Source organism: Macrobrachium nipponense, chromosome 6, assembly GCF_015104395.2.
Source record: "Macrobrachium nipponense isolate FS-2020 chromosome 6, ASM1510439v2, whole genome shotgun sequence".
Classification (NCBI taxonomy): Eukaryota; Metazoa; Arthropoda; class Malacostraca; order Decapoda; family Palaemonidae; genus Macrobrachium; species Macrobrachium nipponense.
The window spans coordinates 56,215,967-56,241,172 of NC_061108.1; the positions used below are offsets into that span (position 1 = coordinate 56,215,967).

The window sequence follows — 25,206 nt, forward strand, 5'->3', positions numbered from 1 at the left end:
GAGAGAGAGAGAAATAGAGAGAATTGTATAAGCAATAATAAATCAAATGACTCAACCGAATTTTACCATGCCCTTTGGTGCGTTGCTCGCCAGTCTAAGCGAACAACAACTGAGAAAGCCGTCATCAGAAAGATAGAGAAGACTCTTTATAAGATTAATAGTGCTGAAGCAGCAGTCATTTTTAACAAAACATGTCTACGAGAGGGTCTCCTTCCGAAATATTATTATTATTATTATTATTATTTTTATATTTATTATTATCATCATCACCATCATCATTGTTATTATTATTATTATTATTTTGGAAGAAGACCCTCTTTTAAACAAGTTCTGTTGAATAAAATGGCAGAATTCAGCGAATTAATCTTATATATTGTCTTTTCTATTTTCCTTATTACACGCTTTTCTGGCTCAGCGATACTTCGCAATAATTGTCCAATATTCATATTAGGGATGATGCTGAAAGTGGTATTTTATTCAGAACAGGCTTTATTAATCAAAGACTGGTATTATTATTATTATTATTATTGAAAATATTAATAAACAGTACATACGTGTACCATGAAAATTCTCATTTCAGTAAAAGAGAGAGAGAGAGAGAGAGAGAGAGAGAGAGAGAGAGAGAGAGAGAATTTCAGTATATCCTTTGACTGCTAAAATGTCAGCACTTATTAGAGACCCACTAAGATGGCAACACTCCATCACCCTTGTTGTCAGGTTTCTTGACATTTCCAAGTATTTGACAAAAATATGAGGGATGATACGTATTTCTTTAAAATTTTACATAATTTATTAATTTGAAACTAAAATCTTACTAATTCATTATATTTTTTACTTTAATGAGTTGATATTATTGTTGTTTACTTTTATTTATTCTACAAAAAACATCAGTGAGAGAGAGATTAATATTTTTATTATTTGATATCATTCTTATTGAACTTAATACATTATCAATCAATATTGATATTTGAAAATTAGTAAATCATTTTTGTATCATAAAAATGTATTTAGTTATGAAAATAACATCAAAATACACTAATTAGTGATTATATATTGTTGGAAAAATGTGCAAATTAGCAAGTCCTCCTACGAATATTTTTAGATGGGTTCCACAGAAAAATCCGGGAATAGGTGAGTCCATGAAACTCGAGAATGCAAATACAGGGGGTTGACTCTATTTCAGAAAGTGGCTTTCTATGGAAGGTTTATTTTTATTTTGTTTTGTATTTTAATCTTTATGGCCATATTTTGATTTCTGTAGATCCTGGTCAATTTTTAAATATCAAGAGTTTAAATTACATAAGACATAACTTACTCATTTGTGTATTCATTTGGAAATACACACACACACATATATATATATATATATATATATATATATATATATATATATATCTATATATGTATATATATTATGTAAATGTAATATTAGCCATACAGTATACAGTCATTTACTTTAATTGTCTTTTTGATATTTTATTAGACAGCATTTGGAAAGCACTTAAATAATTTTACAGGTGTTTTTCATAACTGAAAATGTGGTTATTACTCAAAGTTTTTTAGATTGTGTAAAAAAACTGGGATCATTCTTCATGGGTTGTACTCTTCTTTAGTATTCAGTAGTATCTTATTTATTCAAAGAACAAATGTTTTGAAACTTGTTTATACTGTATTAGGAACATATGTATATTGCAAATACAAAGGTAAATTTGTTTAACTTTTTACCTGTTTGTCAGGCATGTTGAATTTGTATGAGGGACATGGTATGGTTAAGGGTTTTCTTGTGGAAATAACTAAATTGTAATATGTATTATTAAATGTTGATTTGTCTTAAGGTATACTCTACTCATTACTTCAAACTAACAATGAATAGTATTGCTTTTAATTCATTCATTGCATGTACAATTTAACATAAACACTGGTGATGGTTCTTGTAATCTATGTTCCAGGTAAAGGGAAGAAGAGAAATGGTGAATGCAATAATAATAGTAAGTAATACTAATTTATATCTCTTATTACTATATATTCGACTGAGTTATGTTGACTTATATATTATGGTGTGTTTTTTTAATTAAAGTTGATATATTCTTATCAAAGAGATATAAAATAAGTATATACGTACTTTGAATGCATTTTCTATAGGTAATATAAACTAAAGAACCTTTTTACTGATTTGTAACTGCAGGCAAAGAGAGCAGGATTGAGGAGATTGAGGATGTGGAGGAAGAGGAGGAAGACATAAATGAAGATGTGGATGATGTAAGTTGATAAATATTTTTTAAGTTGCTAATTAAGGTGATTTGATGGCAAACTATGTACATTTGATTATTGGCTGTGATCAATGCATCTCATGTTGATTATTCTGATGTTTTTCATAATTTAGTTCTCACACTTTCTATTATTATGGGTTTTTTTACTTATAAAAAACTTGAAAAAATCAAAATTATATAGTATCATGATCCTTTTAGTTATAAGCAACTATTGCTATATGATCAGCTGAAAGTTTGATTATTCTTTATATGAAATACTCAATATCCCTGTCCAAGATCTATAATCCAATCCCCCTCTGACTCCTTATGCAGTTTCAAGAATTTTTCTGTGTTGTTGTCTGTTAAGAAGTTTAGTTTTGTAGTTCTTCTGATGCTGATGCAACCCCACAACATCGTGTGACTAGGAGTATCCTTAGGCGTGCATGCGCAGATGGCTATGATAGACTCGCTTGAAGAGTAGCACTAGCTACTAAAGGCATGCTTTTATATGCTCTGCATAATTTTCAAGTTGCTATGTAACTTAGAAGTTAACTTATCCTTTTTCCTAGTATTGTGGTACATGTTGTGTTTTTCTACCCAAATATGTAATAGTGCTGCAGGCATTTCACAGTGGATATTTGAGGATTTAGTGTGTTTTCTTCCTATCATGAAAGGAACAGCAAAACCAGTGTCCTGTAAATGTCTGGGTATTACTAGAAAAGGAGAAAAATACGGAATGAGGGTTAACAACTAGAGGGTTGTTAACTCTTATTCTGTTTGTTCCAAGTGCAGATGGCAAGATTGTTCTTGAACTTTAATGTGTAGAGAGTATGAATCTTGGTTGTCTTTGTATTAGAAGTATAAGAATGGGTAATATGTGTAACAGAGAGAGCTATACCACCATCCATGGATAACCTTCTCCCCTCCTTTCCATGTATTCCATCTCCTGCCATCTTTGCTTCTTCTCAGTTACCTGTTACTATAGGAAGAAATCTTCCATCCCTTTCTTCCTCTGATCAGAAAGTTCTCACCCAGCAAGAGATAATGTCAGCCCCTTCTAAGTTCAATAAAGGAAATGAGACAGTTACTAATACGACCAGTTCAGTAAAGAAAACGGAATATTGAGTGGGAGTAAGGTGCCAGGTGCTTTCACGTCTAGCCCCATACCGGTCCCAGTGGATACCAGAGGAGCAAGGGGAGAGTGTCTCCTGCCGTCTTAGCCAATCTGGTACCGGGTCCTAGTGGAGTTTGAGTGCAGAGAAGTTCTGCTTCTTTGGACTCTCACTCCCCCAGTTTTTCTCCAGGAGTTTCAAAACATCACTGTACTCATTTTTCTCTTGTAAGAAAGGATTTCCAGTCATCATCTTCTTCTGAGAGCATCTCCTGATCACGTTCTAGAAGTGTGACTTGGCACGTTGCTTCCTGCAGACCAGGAAAACACAGCAAGAAATGTCAATCATCCCGTCATAGATGTTTTTCTGTCTCTTCTAGAGATACTTCCCGGTCACATTCTAGAAGTGTGATTCGACATGTAAATCTCATAGACAAAAGGGATAAGGGATGAGGTACCTGAATATTGTTCTCCCCTTTACTGTTTGACAAAGCTCAGTAAATAAAGAAAATATCCAGCATCACCTAAGTTCTGCTCGTCTTCCCGTCATCAGAGATGTAAGACCGTCGTTCGGAATCTCTAGTCTGCAAACATGATCAGGAACGAACTAGAACATCTAAATCTTTGACTACTCTGGACTTGGTATTGAGTTTTGGACAGATAACTCAGGATTTTCTAGAGGAAGGTGTTAAATTTGCAGATCTCATTCAGATGACAAGGAAAATTCTTCGACACCTGGAACCTGAGAGGAAAGAAACACAGGATTTTCCATCCCTCTTTGAGGGAACAAGTGATCATTTCTGCTTGGGAAGTCAAGCATTCGATTTGCCTGACATTAACCCTTGATGTATGGGCATGCTCATATAATGATCTACAACAGGCTTTGAGCGATGGACGAGGTAACGCATATGATTTGGATGAATTTAGCACAAAAGATATTACTTTCACTTCAATAGTCCATAAGTGACTTACAGTATGTACTCGCGTATCATGCGACTTTTGAAGCCTGAATTTTGGAGCTAATTTTAAGGGGGTCGCATCTTACATGAGATATAAAATTTGAGTATGTAATAATCATATATTAGTATCATATGATAGAATACAAACATAATAGATATGCATCTTTTCCATGGATATTTTAAAATGTTTTGTTTTTAAACATCTAACTTACCTGGTAGTTATATATATAGCTAACGTCCCTGACGTCACGGCAGAATTTCAAAACTCGCGGCAATCGCCGATTGGGTAGTCAGGTGCACCACCTGTGCGCCCTCTACCCAGGTATGTAGAACCGTTCCAATTATTCCTCAGATCTTCCCTGCCGCCGACATCGGTGGTATCGTTGGAATTTTGATGTTTGGCCCGTGTTTTTTCACAGTTATTTGGTGAAGTACACTTTGGCTTTGGCTTTCACTTGTTGTTGGGTGCATGTGGATCATCTTGATAATGATGATGGATCATAATGAATGATGATGATAAGAGAATGTTTGATTTAGAATATTATTGCTTTGACTCTTGCTTATTCTTGATCTCTCTTTTGCATTTTCCAAACATGTCTGACTGCTACGAGTGTAAGAATGTGAGTGAGAGGATGTAATACTCGGCTTGCTAAAGCCTCGATAGATCCTCATTCAATTTATATGAATTTAGAGGCAAGAGTGGTGAGTTGGATGATAGGAGGAAGAATGTGTCCATTTACCTAAAAATGAGTGGATGGATATTATTGCTATGTGCGAAAGCTTGAAAAGAATAAGATCAGGAGAGCAAGCTTGAAAAGAATAAGATCAGGAGAGCAAAGAGTAGTATGTCTCGCTCTTCTAGAAATAGTCAGGGAATTGACAATTCTCTTTCCCTTGCTAGTGATCCTATTGATCATGCTTCCGTAGTAATAGTTCCTATTCCCCCTACTGATACAGGTGTTGGTCCAACTTTAAAGGACATTATAGCGACCATTCAAGCCCTTGGTAAAGGTAGAATCCCTCGTAGAAACAGGGAGAAATCATGGTCGAATGTGAGAGATCTTAAAATCACAAGTTACAGTACTAAAATCAGTGCAAGTGCAGTGGAGGGTGCGACCGCTCGGATCTGTCGCGCTCCTAGTCCTAGACCTCTTCCAAGCTCACCAACCCCTGTGAGAAGGAATGTCGACCGACGAAGGGAGGCGAGACGTTTTAGCTCCCGAGTGGCCGTCCCCTAGAGCGTACCTGTTGACGATCCCCAGGACGCTCACCCTCGCCATTGGAAAGGCGAGGTTAAAGTGTTTTCTTCGTCGTCTGACGACGCAGTACCCAGACGGGGCTGGCGTCAGACTTCGAAATCTAGACCCCTTAAAAGACAACATCCAGTAGAGCAGGACACCAAGCGTCAAGAACTGCCAGGATGTAGTCATTGGAGCAGCCCGGAGCGCTTCCCTTCCAGCTCCGATATTTGCTCTCCTACCAAGCCAAGACGCAAGATGTTGCACAGGCAGCTGTCGTCTTTGGTAGGAGGCAAGGAAATATCGGACGGGGGGAGGCCTTCGGTGCGGGCTGCAACTCCGGAACGCTTCTCTTTCGACTCTGATGCTTGCTCTCCTACCAAACTAAGACGCAAGATGTCGCACAGGCGGCCGTTGTCTTTGGTAGGAGGAAAGGAAGTATCGGACGATTGGATGCCTTCAGTTCATGCTCCAGCTCCTCCTGCGGTTTGGCATTCGTCTTCAGGATGTTCGTCTCTAGCCGAACAGGATGAAGAGAGAGATATTGATGTTGCGGCTTCCCCAGTCTGTCCCCAGCAGCAAGAAGCTCTGCAGATTTCCTTACTGCAAGATTTGCAGCAGAAGCTCTCCTCATTAATGCAGTCTTATCAGCCTACTACAAGCAAAGACAGCATACGTCAAAAGCTTGGACCGAGCGTCAAGAGCCTGGATGCCAGGATGCCAGGCGTCGAGATTCTGGCCACCAGGACGCCAAGCGTCAAGATTCTGGACGCCAGGCGTCAAGATTCTGGACGCCAGACGCCGAGCGTCGAGAGGCTGGACGCCAAGACGCCAGGCGTCAAGAAACTGAAAGTCAGGACGCCGATCGTCAAGATTCTCGACGACAGAGCACCAAGAGTCAAGAAGCTGGACGCCAGGTGTCAAGAGGCTGGACGCCAAGACGCCGAATGTCAAGTATTTGAACAGCAGGACGCCAAATGTCAAGAAGTTCGACACCAGGAAGCCGAGCGTCAGGATTCTCGACGCCAGGACACCAGGCGTCAAGAACATTGGAAGCACCGACGAAGAATGACATCGCTACGCCGGTTATGGGTTGATCGGAAGAAAGGAAGGATGACCCCCCCCCCCCCCCCCCCCCCCCCCCTTCTCCTTTTCGTCCGATGGAAGACTTTTCTGACGAAGAGAATCGAAGTGATCTACAGCCTTCGTCAGACTTGAAAAGACTTATGAAAGTTTTCACGGAACTTTTTCCGGAAAACTTTGTTCCAGCTGCCCCTCGTTCTCCACCTTCAGAGTTCACTCTAGGGAAGGCAACTAAGAAGTCCGACTTCACAAAGATGGTGTTATCGCGCTCTTCGAAGAGAGCGTTGAAAATTATGAAGGAATGGATGGACACGAAGAGAGACCAAGGTAAGACAGCTTTCTTATTTCCTCCGGCCAGATTAGCGTCCAGATCTAGCATCTGTTATGATACTGGAGAAGCTCTCGGTCTGGGAGTTCCCGCTTCTTCCCAAGGGGACTTCTCGAGTCTTGTGGACTCTTCTCGTCGGGCGGCCATGGGAAAGACGAAGGTTTTTTGGTCTACCTCTGAAATGGACCACCTCCTCAAAGGGATGTTTAGAGCCTTCAAAGTATTTAGTTTCTTAGACTGGACTCTGGGATCTTTGGAGAAGAAAATAGAAACCTTCAAGTCTGCTGATACGGAAGAGCTTGTTCACCTGATGTCTTGCATTGACAAAGCTCTTCGAGACGGGTCGAACGAGCTAGCAGCTCTTTTTTCTGCGGGAATCCTGAAGAAAAGGGCCCAAATGTGTTCTTTCCTTTCGAATGGGGTCACACCCATTCAAAAAGCGGAACTACTGTTTGCTCCCCTTTCCACACATCTTTTCCCACAAGATTTAGTGAAGGAAGTCTCCTCTGCCTTAGCCCAAAAGGCTACGCAGGATCTAATGACAAAGGCAGCAAGGAAAGTCCTACCAACAAGTTTTGGAGCACAGAAACTCAAGGAAACTACTCCTCTGCCTCGAGTTTCTCGGCCCTTTCGAGGAAGATCCCTCAGTAGAGGGAACACAAGACCGGTGGCTAGAAATTTGAAGAAAAGAGGCTTCAGACAAGGGCGGAACACTTAGAGATGGTTCCAACGAGTTGGCGGTGTTTTTTCTCGGCAGGAATGCTTAAGAAAAGAGCCCAAATTTATTCTTTCCTTGCTTATGAGGTCACCCCAGTTCATCGAACCTGCTTTATGCGCCTCTTTCAGCACAAGAGTTGGTGAATGAGGTATCCTCTGCCTTAGCCCAAAAGGCCACGCAGGACTTAATATAGAGAATCCCCGATAATTGTTTTTATGATAATCGGGAACCTCGCCAAATGCTCGAATTCCTGGAATTTCTAGCGTTTGCAAGAAGAACTGCTACTGAAGTAAGAATATCTGTCAGTAGACGACCAACCCTGGAATATAGAAGCGAACATTCAGTTTGGCTTGAACTTTCGTCTTCGGGTTTTCTGTTTTTACTGTTGAAGCTTTCCTTAAGGGAAGACTTCTCCTTCACTCTCTTGACTAGAGAAGTAAGGGTTTAGATTTCCAATCCTTATTCTCATTCCTCGAAGGGAAAAGAATTTAGGATGGAAGTCGTTGTACAGAAACCTACAAATATAAGACGTATATTACCCTCGAGACATGATTCTGTTAAGCAGTTGAATTGTCCGGGGGGTAGTCGCATACCATAGTTAATTCTACGGTTTGTGACCGAGAGACTAATATCCTAATGGAACTGCAACTCGGGACTGTCTGGATCCCAGGAGTAACCAGTTTTGATTTTTAAGATACTTATGGTATGGTCACGACAACACCACCTCAGTTTTTTGTATTTACCGAAATCCATTTTGTTTAAATATAATTGCTCGAGCATAATAGATCCCTTTTTTAACGTTCGATTATTCTAGCCGAACGCATTCCTTTGAGGAATGGATTACCTGGCAATTCAGGATAGCGAGGGAGCAAGAACTAACTGAGTAGGGGACTGCAGAAGACAACCCAGTACCAGTTGGCTCTCCGAGATGCACGGTCGGGTTATGTCTCTCTCCCCTACAATGATTGACTCCGAACCCTTTCTCTGTCCAACAATATCGGACTTAGGTCTCTGATTAACGGGGATTCTCGCTTACATGAATGACATCTGCATCCCCTTGGATATTGCGTGAATTTTCAACAGAGATATATATTTTGGACTTTTTCATCTTTATGTTTACCGCACGGTTCTTTACTAGTCTCCCGCTGCATCGCATTGCGATAATGCGGAATGTTTTCTTCAGACATCTGAGTTTGTCTTCAAAATATCTCGTATTCGGAGGGGTGCAACTGTTCATTGTTCACCCCGAATTGACAGATATATACGGAAGACATCGCCTGCTCCCCGACCTGCCAGCTCTACTTCCATATGATCAGCCCATGAGAAGTAGTACTTCCCTGTGTTTTTCATTACTGGAAACTGCCCCGCTTTCATTGCAACTACAACCTCTCACCTTACAGCAATGAAATAGCTGTTAGCGTTTTCAGTCCTTTGTAAGCACAGGTTCAGAACCTTAAGAATCCTCTCGATTCGGCTGTGGATGCCATGCTGCAAAACGGTCCAATCTGGATCTTTATGCCTTTCCAGCCGGAGTATGGTAAGGGAGGTGATAAACAAATTTCAAACTCATCACAACATAACTACGACCCTCATAGCCCCACTTTGGCCCCTGAAGGAGTAGTTCCCGGACCATCTACGGTTATTGGTGTATTTTCCAAGACTTCTTCCCAAAAAATGGCATTTGCTCAAACAGCCTTTAAGGGGGAGCTGCAAAGGCTAATGCACAATGCATAATACCTCTTTTAGCCTTGTTTACCAGGCTAAGTGGGTAGTCTTCCATCGTTGTTGTATCAGACATAATGTCTCTTCTTCTGAGACATCTATACCACAGGTTGCTGATTTTTTCCTATATATAAGGAGCTCTAGAAATTTGTCTTTTTCCACCATTGCAGATTAGTATTGAGTTATGCCTAGCTCAGTTTTTAAACATAGGGGCCTGGATTTTTTGTCTAACTCTGATCTTGATAACCTCATGAAGTCCTTTGATATATCCCAGCAGAGGAAAGTTGTTCTGATCTTTTGGAACCTAGACAAAGTATTAAAGTGGCTGACACATCCTATTTGTGAACCCCTTTGTTCTACCTCTCTGAGGAACCTGTCTTGTAAGACACTCTTCCTTGTTGCTTTATCTGCTGTTAAATATTTTGGAGATAGTCAGGCCATCAATAAAAGGGTAGATTTTTCCTGATAAGAGACAGTTTATAATCTTTCACCCTAAATTTTTTTTTTTGTATAGCTAAGGACAAAGACCTGTCCAAGCCCTGGCCTCATTCATTTACCATTAAGAATTTAATGGACATTCTTGGCTCAGAGGAAGAGAGAATGCATTGTTGTTCTTTCTGAGGGACTTAAATTTCAGAGGCATTCACGGATTCAGGAGGACATTTTGCCTACGTTTAAAGTGAAAGCTCATGATGTCAGAGCAGTATCTACCTCTTCAGCTTTCAAGCGCAATATGTCCCTATCTTCCATTCTTCATTCAGCCTATTGGAGGTGCGTCTGTTTTCTCATCTCACTATTTGAAGGAGGTGGAAACAGTGTTTGATAATTGCAGTACCTTGGGGCCATTATTGGTGGCTGGTATGGTATTGGGGGAGGATTCATAGGAAGCACTCACTTTATACTATCCCATCACCTTGGTGGAGGGTTTCAAGTTTCTGGAAAGGCGGGGTCACTGTGTACCTGGAGTACCCATCAGTCTTAGTGGATGATTGTGGTGTTTTCTGAGTAGGTGATGATGATGTCTGGTTGTTTTTTATTTGGTACTGCACCCAGGGCAAGGGCACTTTTGTATGCATTGCTAGCCATCAGCCATATCCTCCACTGCAAAGCTCCCACTGAAGTAGAGGCGACCCACAGCTCAACCACCACGCCACTACTGGTCAACTTGAGCACCTACCAGAGGCAGTAATCACCTCCAGTATCTCTGTCACCAGGTAAGGAAACTAAAGCATTGTTTCAATGCTGGCTAAGTTTTCTATTTCAAAGTCATTACCATGCTTTAATGTTTTGAAGTAGAATATATCCATGTATCCCATCTCCATTGAATGTGGGATTCAGCTATATAATTACTTGGTAAGTTACTCATTTGAAAATGGCATTATCATAATAAAATTGTTCCATGTATACTTACCAAGTAATTACAGAATTGGAGCCTGCCCTCTTCCCCTCTTATGGACGTAAGGGAACAAAAAAGTTAGCATATTGGCCAGGTTGTTTCTTGTGTTCCTCTAGTGGGCAGGGCTTGTCACCTACACAAAACAATAGAATTGCTACTGTAAATTTAAAAAAAACTGTCATGCGAGTAGAAACGCTACCTATGTAATTACTTGTTAAGTATAAATGAAACTTAATTTTATTATGAAAATATAATTTTCTGTCACCTGGACTGTTGAATGGTACGTTTCAGCCATAGGAGAAGTAAGGAGGTTCTGATAACTTGAACATGAATGGTATTATTCAGCCTTTTAACAAGGAAGTGAGGTTCGTGGATTAGTATTTGACAAGAGACGCCCTTGGTCTCCATACATAAACTTCTGAAACGAGAAGTGACAACATTGCTAGATTTGTTAATATGTAGTTGAATCCAGTTTGAATTGTGAGACACAAATACTCCAATTTGAACTTTTACAGCGGTTTTTACAGATTTTATTTTGAGTATGGCTGCCAGATTTACTCGAGGAACTAAAAAAAAATGGATTTTATACCTTTAAGAAATTTTTTTAGAATGTTTCCAGATGAGGTTATCTTATCTGTTTTCACTCTTCTTCCTTGTGTGATCTTCTGGTGCTGACTGTTACCTCTTAATGTTGACTTGTAGCGCAGATGTAAAGTGAGTTCATTATGTTTGTTATGTAAAAGTACCACAGTGGCAAAGATCATCTGCACTCTTCCTTACTCGACAGAGCTGTTTGTGCTTTCAACACTTGGCAGGGTACTGCAGCAAATAGCGTGAGGTTTTCTAGCTCCAGGTTTAATGATACTGTTTGCTAGGAATTTTATCATGGCTACAACTAAAATATAAAATAGTTCACCTAGTGTAATTGTGGAATCGTCTGATCTCCAGATATTTAAACGAGTAGCAAATCCATTTTGCTGTCTGCTGATGTCTCCTGAATTTCAGATCTGTTAGTTCCATTTTCTGTTGCCACATATTTATTAATTTGCCACCCTTCTGGGGTTTATAGTCTTGTTGACTCTGATTTTGAGGGTTTTTGTTAATTCTGACTTTTAGGGTTTCCAGCTGAAGATCTGAAGGTTTAACAAAAGAAAGAAACTGGCAGTTACCAAGCAAAAATGAAATTAGTGAATTATTAGTGTCGTGGATATTCTCTTTTATGATACAGCTTATTACTTCACAACTTTTGTACTTTTCTTAGAAAGCCTTGTTACTGTGGCTTGGTAACATTCTTAAAAGAGCCTTTTATATAATCTATAGATTTATTTGTTTTTTAAGATATTCATTTTTATTATTATGGTATATAAAGGTTTGTAGGTTTTAAGACCAAATTTTTCTTATAAGGTTGAAGTGTCAGCAGTTAAGGAGAATGAAAGCTGTGAATTAGATGAGGAGGCTCTTGAAAAAAATAGGGAAAAACTGCGCAACAGGATGCAGCGTACTCCAAAGGTGACTAAGGCAGAGAAGACAAAAAGCCCTAAAGCTGTTAAGAAGGTAAGTTGAATGATGTTTTTGCATTGCCTCATTGTAATAGTTTTCAGTTACACATCGTTGATTGCATGTCAATTTAAGTGGAAGAGATAAGTCGTGGCAAGGTGACAGTAGTACATGCTTTCATAAACCTCTTCATAATGTTTATTATTTGTTATAAAATAATCTTATTAAAACCTGAAACAAGGCTGACTTTGTACATTGATTTGGTGTTTAAAGGAATACTATAGGTAATTTTGAAAAAATAAGGATTGATTCATGGGTAGCTGTAGTTATTGCAATTGTAGGTTTCTTTCTTACTTTTGCAATATCATCATAGATTGATTTTTCCCATGCATTTGGACTCAATTCATGTGATATCCTGCAAGTTGACATTTCTTGTTATCCTGTCTTGGAAATGTCATCAGCACTGGGTTTTAATTAATACATGTTATATAGTGACTCGTTAAATCTCGGTTTTTATGATTTTCTCTGAAAGAAAGGTCATCTCAAAGGAAACCAGAAAATATGAGGAGAAATGGTTGTTTTTGATGATCAATACAAGTGCCAAAAAGGGAGAATGGAATCCAACTTATGGTATCAGTAAGATCCAGAAAGTTTTCGTGCAGGAAACCCTTTGCTTGATTGGCTGAGCAGATTTTATCCAGCAGCACTACCCACCATCATATTGCAAATGTGAAATCAGCAATCTGTAACATTAGGCAAGATTCGTTCCAATAATGAAAATTTTCATGAAATTCATTACTGTATTTTTATACTACTTGCCTACTGGTAAAGTTGACTTTCTCAACCTCCCCACAACTTATATGGCTGAAAGGGAGAATTCTGATTAGAGCTGAAACAAAAAAACTCAAAACACAAACACTCACCTCAGACTCAGGGAACAAGTGCACCGCTGTCCGCTGGATATATAGCTAGGCTAGGCTAGGTTAGCTGTTGTAACACAACACAATCAATCGAACAAGGACAACAACCACACAACAATTCAATAACTATGCAACAAAAGACCACTGCACAACCACAACAACAACACTCAGCAACTCACAACTCCAACAACTCATCTACAACCCAGCAGAACTCACAAACAAACTCAACAACACAGTCATAGCAACCTTCAAACATACAATACCAACAAAAATTCAAACAACAGCTTCAAGAACCACAAAATAACTGCCCATCAATAATATTGCTACCAAAAATTCTGACCAGCACCAGCTCTGCTCCCAGACACCCTCACTTCTCCCGACGCTCGCCACTGATAGCACAATGATCACCACAACAGACACACACTAACAACCACCATCAAACCACTCCCATGTATTCCTCCACCAATCTCTCTCTCTCACGCAACCCTCAGAGACGTTGTCAAATATAAACTACCATCATAACTCCTCCATAACAGTCATACAGATCAGCCAAGGAATTTCCTTCTTTTGTTTGAATGCCAACTTGCCTATTGGCACAGAGATATAAGCTATCTTGAAGAGTAGGTTAGTATCCAGATACTAATAGAGTCTGTTATGGAAATTTATACCTTGTTGTTGGTGTTAGTATACCACTAAATAATAATGAGTCTATATATGTGATATTGTTTCCATTCATGTTGATATATACCCCTTGCTTGCTATAGCTTTAAATATTATCTGCAAACCCACATGTGATAGCTGATATCTTATTTTTCAGGGAAAGGAAGCAACTGTCTGGGATCTTGATGGGAAAGATTCAAAGAGTCTAGATTATTCATCAAAAGTTCCTTCTTCTAATTCTGGGATATCCTCTTTTCGTCCTGATTTTCTTCCTGACCAATCTCAGGTAAATATGTGCTAGTAAATTTTCTCATGAATTTTCTATGCTTAATTGCCATTATCATATACTGCTTATATTTGTACAGGAAATCATGAAAGGTCGAAACTATTTTATGTGTTCATATTTGGTGGCAAATAGGACATATGGTACTATACAGTATATACCAGTTTTAATAAGGAAAAAATTTTAATTTCACCAGTAAGCTTTATAAGCTTTCTTATTGAGCAAATCCTGATCCGTATACATCACACAGTTTACCGCTGAATTATTTTCCAAATTCCATTTTCATCAGTTCACCCATGCTGGTGATATGAACTTGTAATGTCAGATTATAGTAGAATAATTGTTAAATGCACAATATTTTTTAAAATTATGGATCAGATGCAAGAGCATCTGGATAAGCCTGAATATGTATTGGCCAAAGAGTTCATATTGGTCAAAGAGTTCATATTCTATGTGCATTATCAGATATGCTTGGAAAACACTTGGAATGTGATATTACTGTAATGTATGGCCAGTGAGACAAATTTTGGTGCTTTATTGAACTAATTAGTATGAGAGTATAAATTGAAAAAAGTGCCAATATTTTATAGCTGAAAGACTATTAGCCCTCTCTTCCTGTAATGGCTGAGCTCAGAGTCAAGGTAGTGCCAAATTTGAAAGAACCAAAACATCTCTACCTTCCCGGAAGTAAAGGATGGGAGTGTCATCTTTGCATCAGTAACAAACCATGGCAAAAGATCACAGTAGTTCATCAGACTGTATACCCTTATCTCTAACAAGTTGCATATATAAAGTAAGGGAAATAATGGCAAACTAAAGATTATAATCTATAAAACAAGGAATATATTCACTCCAATCCACTGGAGATCCTAGACAAATTGGTCTAAACCTGATCTGTTACATCATTTTGAAAAAACCTATTTGAAGATGGTTAAAGCAAATAACTTGTTTGTTTTCCAGGTAAAAAAAAAAGGTATATGGTACTAAATATTGATAAGTTATAGTACTGAAAATGCTACATAGATGGCACTTGCTCTTGCTCATAAAAATATTCCCCAAATGAAAATAGATAACTTGTATTTAAAACATACTGAAAATGGTGCCCCACAAAGAATTATTTTTTCCAACATGAATACGAACCTACTTTTTCATATGTGGAGTACTCGTGCTTAGTGTGCTTCGGCTGTTACTGATTCATCGTTAAAAACAAATTACTATTGGTTAGGCTGACAGTCATCTGCAACCTGTAGTTAGCCCTGGCCCTTTCATCATGCTAGCAGCCGTGTCTGCTTGTCCATGCACACTTAATTGTCACCCATTTTCACTTTGCTTTATTTTTGTGTCTGTAGGGTGTGTGCCCTTCATGCATTTAGCATCAGGTCATGTCTCCACAAGTGTTTTTCCCTTTGACATTAACTTAGTGTGCAGTCCATTGTTTTTTATATGTCACCTTGGCCCCCCCTCTTTTTTTTGTTGAGAAAGTTAGTGCATAACTGTGTTGAGGAGCACGAATCACATGACTTCTTCCTATGTGTGTATCATTGTTAATTTTCCTTTGCTTTTGGAGTTTGTGCTCCTCGTTATTTTAGTTTAAAGAATCGTGTCAAGCACCTCTGTTCTCTCTCAAGGCACTGCATGGTACCCATGTGTGTGTGTCTTTTACCTTCCCCTCCCTTTCCAGTGTTTGTTTTGGTAGTGAGGGAAGAGAACCTTGAATCTGATTTTATGTAGTAGTCAGACAAAGATAGAGAGACCCTGCAGCAAGTTTGTCTCCTGTCCCACATTCCTATAGACCTGCATTGTGTGTGTTTTTTTTGTGTCAGGGACAAGAGTGCACATTTGATGAAAGTGTGGGTTGGCTCTCCCTGATGGCCTCGATGTGCTATCCAGTATCATGTGGGAGAGTGGCTAGACATCCTTCTTGAAGGTTCGAGGCACCCATGTCAGTTTTACCATAAGCAAAATATCTGGCTGTGACATTGTCTAAGGCATCATTAACCAGTCTAGGGTGTCGTAAATATGGATTGTGGCACCAGTAGACTTTTGAATTTTGGTTAGCGAGACTAAGTTTGGTTACCGTCAAGCTCCCGGGACCGGAACCCCTGTCGGTAACCAGGGACTGCCTGTATATGCCCCCCTAAAATGCTTATAACAATGATTTACTCATTTTTAGAATATCAATGTAAACAGCAAAATATCTATAAAGTATTTAATGTAAATTAGGTAAATCTCTTACATAAGCCATTGTCTCTCAGAGCATTGAAGTATTGATCTTATCAGAATTATCACTAATTTGCTTTTTTTTTTTTGTATAACAACACTGTTTATTCACTAATTACTATATTTTGTCTTATTGTGTATGTGACTAAATACAGGAGGCCCGCGGTTAACGGCACAATCGCTCAGCGGCGAATCGGTTTTACGGCTTGTCAAAATTATTCATTAAAAAAATAAGGTATTTAAAGGTATTTTTACGGCACAATTTTCAGTTACCAGTGCCGCTAGCGCCGTTGTCTAACAAGTTCATACATTTGTAGAAATGCCGTTCAGATCATAGAGGTTATGCAAATTATATTAACAAATTTTATGGAGAGTTATTTCATAGGTATTAGGGTAAAATATATGCCTCTGACACTGTTCTATACCAAAAATATCAAGTTACATAAGTGCAAATTTAGCTATGGATGTGTCGATTTATAAATGTTCATGCTTTTATGTTTAAAATGTGTATGAAAATGTATTACGTAAAGGGCATTTTTATTTTGCACAGAAATATGATACAAAGGCAGCTTTTGAAACTGCCCTTCACGTTATCAAATGCGATGTTTTTTCATGTCCTTTCTTGTGAGCCGCCGCCTGCCGCTCTTCCGAAAATATAGTTAAAAAAAGTGCAAATTAGCGATCAATGTGTCGATTTTATAAATGTTCATGCTTTTATGTTTACAATGTGTATGAAAATGTATTACGTATAGGGTATTTTTATTTCTGTGCAGAAATATGATGAAAAGGCAACTTTTGAAACTGCCCTACACGTTGTCAAATAAGATGTTTTGTTCATGAAACTTACCTGACAGATATATATATAGCTGTATTTTCTGAAGTCCGACAGAATTTAAAAATTCGCGGCACACGCAGTGGGCGGCCAGGTGGTAGTACCCATTCCCGCCGCTGGGAGGCGGATATCAGGAACTATTCCCATTTTCTATTCATATTTTTTTCTGTCGCCGGTTGGTAAACAACTGTTTACAGACCTCCGCCTAGGATTTTGAAAAACTTCATTAGCCACTTAAGTATCCTAATTATTCTTTCGATTATTAACTTGGATTTGTGGCTAGGCATACGCTATCGTAAATTTTTTCATTGCATTTGATGTCTGAAGCTAGTTAGCCTAGTTTCAGACTTTGTTGTCTGCATGGTAAGGTGAGGCTACCGGAACTTTCGGTAGACACTCGCTTAGTATATATGACGTTTACATGTTTTCTTTGCATAAGGTAATTAGTGTAATGTAGTGACTGATTACGGAAGAAGGAGGATTCATTTACGCATTTTAGAGCGTGTTAGAATCAGGAGTTTTCCTCCACAGTAAACAGAAGTTAGAAATAATGAACCTTCTAACCTCCTGTAGATTTTATTTTGCCTAACCCTGTGGTATGGCTTACGGGCATAGAAGAAGTGTCTGCTAGAGGATTACATCAAGTAATCTTAGACTAAAGTGCTCGCTCTCCAATCAGTGTTGTGAAGTGTAGTGCCCCTTGTGTTGTGGAGGGGGCGTCAGATCGGCCCCATAATGCCTCTAGGCCTGGACCTCTGTCGGACTCCCATGACTCAGGGAGAGGGCAGTGTCGAAAAGCCGCAAGAGGGTTACGGGGCTCCCCACCGATCTGGCGTCCCTTCGGCAGAACCTGTTGACGCTTCCCAGGGCTGCTAAAGATCGTGCACGTGCACGAAGATCTTGAAGGTTTGCTTCTCGTCCTCCGAGGCGTCCTCCCCACACAGGGGTTGGAGTTCTCGGAAGGACTCGCGCCCCCTAAAGAAGCTTTAGAGAAGAGGACGCTTCACGTCCTCTCTCTCGTCACGAGAGGATGAAAGAGTAAAGAGACCACATTTTCCCTTTTAGAAGAATGCACTGGCTCTTTTCCTAAGGGACATTTAAGGAGGCTCATTCATCTTGCCAGAAGAGTTGATTTGAGCCTCCTGCGCGGTTGAACGCTCATGTATACATCATTTATTTACAATATTAAAGGCTGGCTTCATTCATTCTTGTGCCAGAAGAGTGATTTTGAGCCTCCTGCGAGTGACCGCTCATGTATACATTATTTATACATTATTAAGGAGGCTCATTCATCTTGCGAGAAGAGTGATTTGAGCCTCCTGCGAGTGAACGCTCATGTATATGAACGCTCATGTATATATCACTTATACATTTTATTAAGGAGGTTCATTCATCTTGCCAGAAGATGATTTGAGCCTCCTGCGAGTGAACGCTCATGAAGTTAGAGCTGTTTCAACCTCGCTAGCATTCCAAAAGAAGTTTGGTAATCAAGGACATTCTTGATTCCACCTTTTGGAGGAGCAACTCAGTATTCGTCTCCTCTCCTCATGGCGCTCCGTATACGTTATGTAATGTTCGCTTTACTTCGAAAAAGCAAGCTCATAAGTTTGACGACCGGCAAGCTGCTTTGCACAGTCAAACAACTTATGTCTCTGGTCGGCATAAGAAGGGCAATTTAGACGTGAGGAAGCTTTTGGAGGTGCTCGACGTCCTATAAGTAGAGACATTCTCCAGGACGCTCGGCAAGCACTTTGCGGAAGACGAAAGCCATACGTCTTCCTTTAGTGTTCACACTCTTCAGAGCAGCGTGCGGCTCTCCATGGAGACTCGCATGAGGACGTCCCTTAAAAATATTCAATGTCATACGCAAAACGCGGTTCGTCATAACATTGAGATGTTGGCAAGGTCGCTCGCCAGGACACCTCTTGGCGGGCCTTGCATGCATCAAGGCGCTCAACGAGTTCCTCTCTGAAACGTCGTTCAGAAGACTTGGTGTTCTCTGCTCAGACACGCTCGTAGCTAAGCAGGACGTTTTTTGAGGACGCTCAGCAGGATGCTTTCCAGGACGCTAAGCAGGACGCTTTTGAGGACGCTCGGCAGGACGCTTTTGAGGACGCTCAGCAGACGCTATTTCCAGCACGCTTTTGAGGACGCTCAGCAGGACGCTTTTGTGGACATTCGCCAGGACGCTTCGGTGGAAGCTCGGCAAGACGCTTGGCGAGAGTAAAGACTTGTTGAAGGCGTCTTATTTGCTGTTGAGGACATTTCTTTACAGAAATTTTTAAAAGGATTCGGAGTTAGCGGAGAGATATACCCGAATTTTTTCTTCGATCCCTCTCCTCTTCATCGATTTCTTTGAGAATCGGGAAGATTATATACTCGGATTCCTGGGTGACTTTCGGTCATGTTAAAGGGTTTTCCCCTATTAGCAAAGTGCTAATAGTTTTGTCAAGTCAGGACGCTTTCCCCATTGTCATTCAAGTGGGGGACCCCTCATAAATGGGGTAGTTCTCATTGACATAGATTTTAACGTTTTTATCGTTTAAGCGGATAAACTCATTAACAAATTTCGGAAGAGCTCTCATTCATTTTCAGAGGCTCATCCGGGGTTAAGAGAAAGACTTGTAGATTATCCAGGAAGTCTTTTGTCCAATATCATAAGAACATTGAACGGTCTGTTTCGATCCTCGGTTCTCTCTTGATGATCTCTATTCGAATATTACTCCCTTTTCTTGGAAAAGAGTCTTGGCAAAGAGTCAAGGAGTTCTTTTAAAAGTCTCGTTCATTAGAACGTGGACAGTCGTTTTCCTTTCTTTCGCTCTTCCTCGTCGAGGAAAGATGTAGTAGAGAATTCGATGTTCAAATTACTACAATACTTACGTAGTTTATCTTTGCGTCATTTTGCTAACGCATGGGTCAAGTCATATACGCATATCGTATTTACCTCTGCGGATAGAAGCCGAAAGAACTGTTGTTCTAATGTATTTATTTGACACTCCCTTCAACCTTCCAAGAGTTTTCGGAGTAAGAACAACTCTTCAGGTATTGTTACGACAACACCAACTCAGCTTCTGTATTTAGCGAATTCTGTTTCGTTTAAATAGGCCTGCTTGAGAGTTTCCTTTTGCTCGATAATATCATACCTATTCCTTCGTAAAGGGAGTAGCTGGCAACTCAGGCAGATAGTTTTCTGTTCACCATTGAAGCTTTCCTTCGAGGAAGACTTCTCCTTCACTCTTTTTGATAGAGATCGAAGGTGGTCGATCTCCAATCCTTATTTTGTTTCTTGAAGGAAAGAATTTAGGATGGAGATCGTTGTTCAGAATACTATAAATATACTACGTATATTAACCTCGCGACATGATTCTACTAAGCAGTTGAATTGTCCGAGGGGTAGGCGCATATCCTAGTTATTCTACGGATTGCGATTTAGACGAGAAGTATTCTAATTGAACTGCAACACCAACTCAGCTTCTGTATTTAGCGAATTTTGTTTCGTTTAAATATGCCTGCTTGAGAGTTTCCTTTTGCTCGATAATTTCATACCTATCCCTTCGTAAAAGGAGTAGCTGCCAACTCAGGCACATAGTGCGAGACGATGATCAAGGCTGATGTTACTGTGATCTACGCAGTACCGGCTAGCTCGGTGTCATGCGCGGTTGGTTACGTCTCTCTCCCTTGCGGGAATGGCTGAATAAACCGTCTCTCTGCCCTACAATCATGGATTTTAGCCTCGGGTTGAGGAAATTTCTAGTAATCTTGAATGATCATACCTGCCGTTTACTTAGAAAATTTCAACAAGATATCTCTTATACTTGTTAGGTGCGGTTTACCGCACGGAACAAACATTCTGTACGAATCTACCGCGGCATAGCACTATAATAATGCTCTCCTGCTTATGCAAAGCGCAGCCTTATTTAGGGAAGGAAGCAGGCTAAGTGAGGGAATGGATGAGTTTGCTGGGGACCATTTCCTCGCTGGAGAAGCTTGTTTTCCCTGAATAAACAGCAATTCAGACCTCTACAAATTTTCCTCACGAAGAAATTGGAATAACATCAAAGATCTTGTAATTCTAATTTTCTCTCAACGGCTTGAGTATCACCTCGGGTGATAGCGAGAGGGTGCCAGACATCCGAACAGAGAACAGATGTTCTGGCACATTGTCTGAAAGAATTGGAAGCCAAATTGGTCGGCTCTCCAGTTCCTCGAAGGGTGAGTTTGGATCGAGTGGCCCAAATCATCTCGGATAATTTCTCAGCTCTCTCATAGCTCGAGAAGAGAGAATTGGTTATGGGCTTGGGCACGGAACGTAACGATCCTCAAGAGGTTCGTTAAACTAGTGCACGTCCGTGCGGGTCTTCTCGATCGGAGGCAACAACTACTGACGTTCTGAGTAATCCTCACTTAGAAGTATGTCGAAAGTGAGGAGAGACTGAGGGCGTCCTTTCGTTAAGTTTTTCGTAATATTGAAGACGAAGGAGCTTCCTCTTTAAGTTGTTCCCTTATTCATGATCCTAGAGGATTAGCTTTAGTCGCCACATGTTGGCCTCTAAGAGGTTGGATTCACAGAGGTCAGGTAATTCAGAGAATTGTCCAAAGACCCTTCCCGAGAGAATCGGTGTAATCTAACATCGTCACTTAGTGAAGTATCTAATATCTCTCCTCTCTGAGTCTGAAGGCGTTCAGACTATCGAGAAGCGATAAGATCTTCAAGATTAATGGCAGTCTCTTGGCCAAGGCAAAGCAGTGCTGCCTATTTTCAGTTTTCAATCGGAGGGGGCCGTTTCTGGAGATAGTGAAGGGAAATGACTGTTCCTCCTCCTCGACCTCTGTGAATTTCGTTATGGTTCTATCTTTCCGTATGAAGTATGAGATAAGATAGAAGTCCTAACTATTGTAGAATATGCAAATATGTTGTTGACGGCCTCTAGGCTCAGAGATTCGGTTCTGTCAAACAACAAAGCTTCACGATCTTTGAGGTCGTGGAGATCTTGAAATTCTCTGGATCAAAGGTTCCGGCATGGAACTTAGACGTAGTCTGAGTTTCTGATGCCAAAGCATTTCGAACCTATCCTTTCTGCGAACTTAATACACGTGACCAGAAAGGCTAATATTCTAACCGCTCTAGCCGCGGCAAGGAGGGTTAGTGAGGTTTTAGCCATCATCAAAGGTTTTGGCTTTTAAAGGACATAATGCGGTCTGTCCTCTAAGCCTTCCGTTCGTGATAAGAACGAAAACCTGTCTAACCCTTTCCCTTGACCGAAGGCTTGGAGACCAAGGGTATGGCACAAATTATTGGGCAAGGGCATTAGAGAGTCCTGTGCCCTGTAGGGTCTCTCAAGTTTTATCTTGATAAAACTATAGAAAGTCAAGGTCAACGGACAATCTGCGGTGTTCCGTAAAAAGACCAGACTGGTTCATGTCCAAGAACACCCTGGCATTATAGCCAAGGAGTTCTTTTAAGAGGTCTCATTCATTATGTTTGCATAAAGATTTGAGATTTTTTCTTAATATCAATGCTCAAGAGGTGAGGGCGCGGCCTCGGAAGCATTTCAACAGAGCATGACACTCAGTAACATCCTGAGTGCCACGCTTTAGCGAAGCAACTCTGGGTTCGCTTCACACTCCCGACAATCTACGGTGTTCCGTAAAAAGACCAGACTGGTTCAGGTCCAAGAAACACCCTGGATATAGCCAAGGAGTTCTTTTAAGAGGTCTCATTCATTATGTTTGCATAAAGATTTGAGATTTTTTCTTAATATGAATGCTCAAGGGAGGTGAGGGCGCGGCCTCGGAAGCATTTCAACAGAGCATGACACTCAGTAACAATCCTGAGTGCCACGCTTTAGCGAAGCAACTCTGTGTTCGCTTCACACTCCCGACGGGATGTGAAGACGACATTTCAGATCCGTAAGTCGCTAGGACCATACATATCCGTAGATATATTATGGGGTGCACGAAGCAACACGAATCCTATCCTATAGAAAAGGGATAGGTGTGCTTTTAACTTTGAAGGGTTGGTCGCTTGAGGCGCGTTCCTTTTCTTTAGCCTAGAAGTTATGGAACTAACTTTCATAGGTTAGGTCAGGTGGTGGTTTTAGCTTCGGTGCCCTCAGAAGTATGGTCATATGGTCTAGTCACATTGTGGTCATGCCCCCGTTGACAGATCATCTAGAGCGCACCAGCATTACAGGTCTCTACCTTGCTGGCAACTCTGGTAACGCAGAAGCAGACTTTGGTGACAGTAATCACGAAGTCGGCTATGCTAACAGGTCAGGAACCAAGATGTATATCATCTACTTAATTTAGTTTCCCTAAAATCCTATTCTGTCTCTTCCCCACCATCCTAAAGGCTGGGATTCAGCTATATATATATCTGTCAGGTAAGTTTCATGAACAAAATGTTATTGTTATAATACAATTAAGTTTGTTCATACTTACCTGGCAGATATATATAATTAAAGTGCCCACCCACCTCCCCTCAGGAGACAGTGGCACTGATAAAATATGAATAGAAAATGGGAATAGTTCCTGATATCCGCCTCCCAGCGGCGGGAATGGGTACTACCACCTGGCCGCCCACTGCGTGTGCCGCGAATTTTTAAATTCTCTCGGACTTCAGAAAATACAGCTATATATATATCTGCCAGGTAAGTATGAACAAACTTAATTGTATTATAACAATAACATTTTTTCATGTTCGTTCTTGTAAGCCGCCGTCTGCCGCTCTTCTGAAAATATAGTTAAAACGAGTGCAAATTTAGCGATCGATGTGTCAATTTTTTTTTTAATTTTTATGCTTTTATATTTAAAATATGTATGAAAATATATTACGTATAGGGTATTTTTATTTTTGTACATAAATATGACACAAATTAAGGCATCCTATGTAACTACACTCCACGTTGTCAGGGGATGTTTTTTTATGTTCGTTTTTGTCCGCCACTTTTCCGAAAAATGCATGGTGTTATTTTATTAATTATGCATCGTTTCCATAAATCCTTTAAAAAGTTATACATTACTTCACTGTATCCAATAATATTGTATGTATTCTCATATTATTGTATTATAAAATACTACAGCAAATCTAAGCCAGTATTCCGCGGAGCAGCCAATGTTGTGGTTTGAAATCAGCTGATGGCGAATATGAGTTTGTTTCGCCATAACGCAATTCTGAGCGAATTCTCTTGCTTCTAGTTAGCATAAACGAATACATATCTAGATACTTGACTTATATGAGACAAGGTTATTTTTCCTTATGCAACGTGTTTTTAGGTGGAAATATGAATTGAATGTCTCGTTGTGAATGTGAACTACTATTTTTTTTCGTTAACAGATTACGTTGGCGGCATGTTTATTGCGTAAAAAAAATTATGTGATTCTGTTCGCAATTTTCCTTAATATAATTGTAATACGAACTTTACGTTATTTATCTTATATCGGCGTGAAACCAACAGTAAAATGCATTCTACGGTTGTGTTTGATGGCATACGTTTACTGGAGTTTTATCCTTGTTGCCGATGTACGATAATAGTCATTAGCAGCTTGAACAGTTTTCTCAGCTTCAGTTATAACTAGGTTTAAATTTAAAAATACCTATATTTCCTGATTGATCTTTGATCTATAGCGAATAAAGTTATTACATTAAGATATCTCAGTTCTATTCTATACATAAAGCCATTTATAACAACTACGGTAATAGTGTACTGTAGTACGATGATTGAAATACAAGCCAAATTGATGTTATCCAATTCTGTTGCATTTAGAAAAAAAAAGTTGTTTCTCGTTCGGTTGTTCATGGCTGTACACGTTCACGCAACGAGTATAACGTTAAAACCATACTTTCATCGTTCTCTTTTGCTGGTATTGAACTTATGTAATTAGAAGATGGATAAAGTTAGGCTATTGTAATTTGGTCTCATAAAATCGGACTATCATAAGACGAATTATCATAGCTTGAGCACTACAGTTACCTGTACACTGTATAAAC

General features: G+C 39.8%; 1 protein-coding gene across 1 annotated transcript in view; it reads left to right on the forward strand.

Moving 5' to 3' along the window:
* The window catches only part of LOC135216266 (signal recognition particle receptor subunit alpha-like), a gene marked incomplete in the record, with an annotated part of 156,351 nt that overhangs the window by 58,825 nt on the left and 72,320 nt on the right, over positions 1–25,206 (forward strand). The window contains 4 exon segments of the mRNA XM_064251431.1: positions 1,950–1,988; positions 2,186–2,259; positions 12,209–12,358; positions 14,039–14,167. Coding sequence (XP_064107501.1) covers positions 1,950–1,988; positions 2,186–2,259; positions 12,209–12,358; positions 14,039–14,167 — 392 coding nt within the window.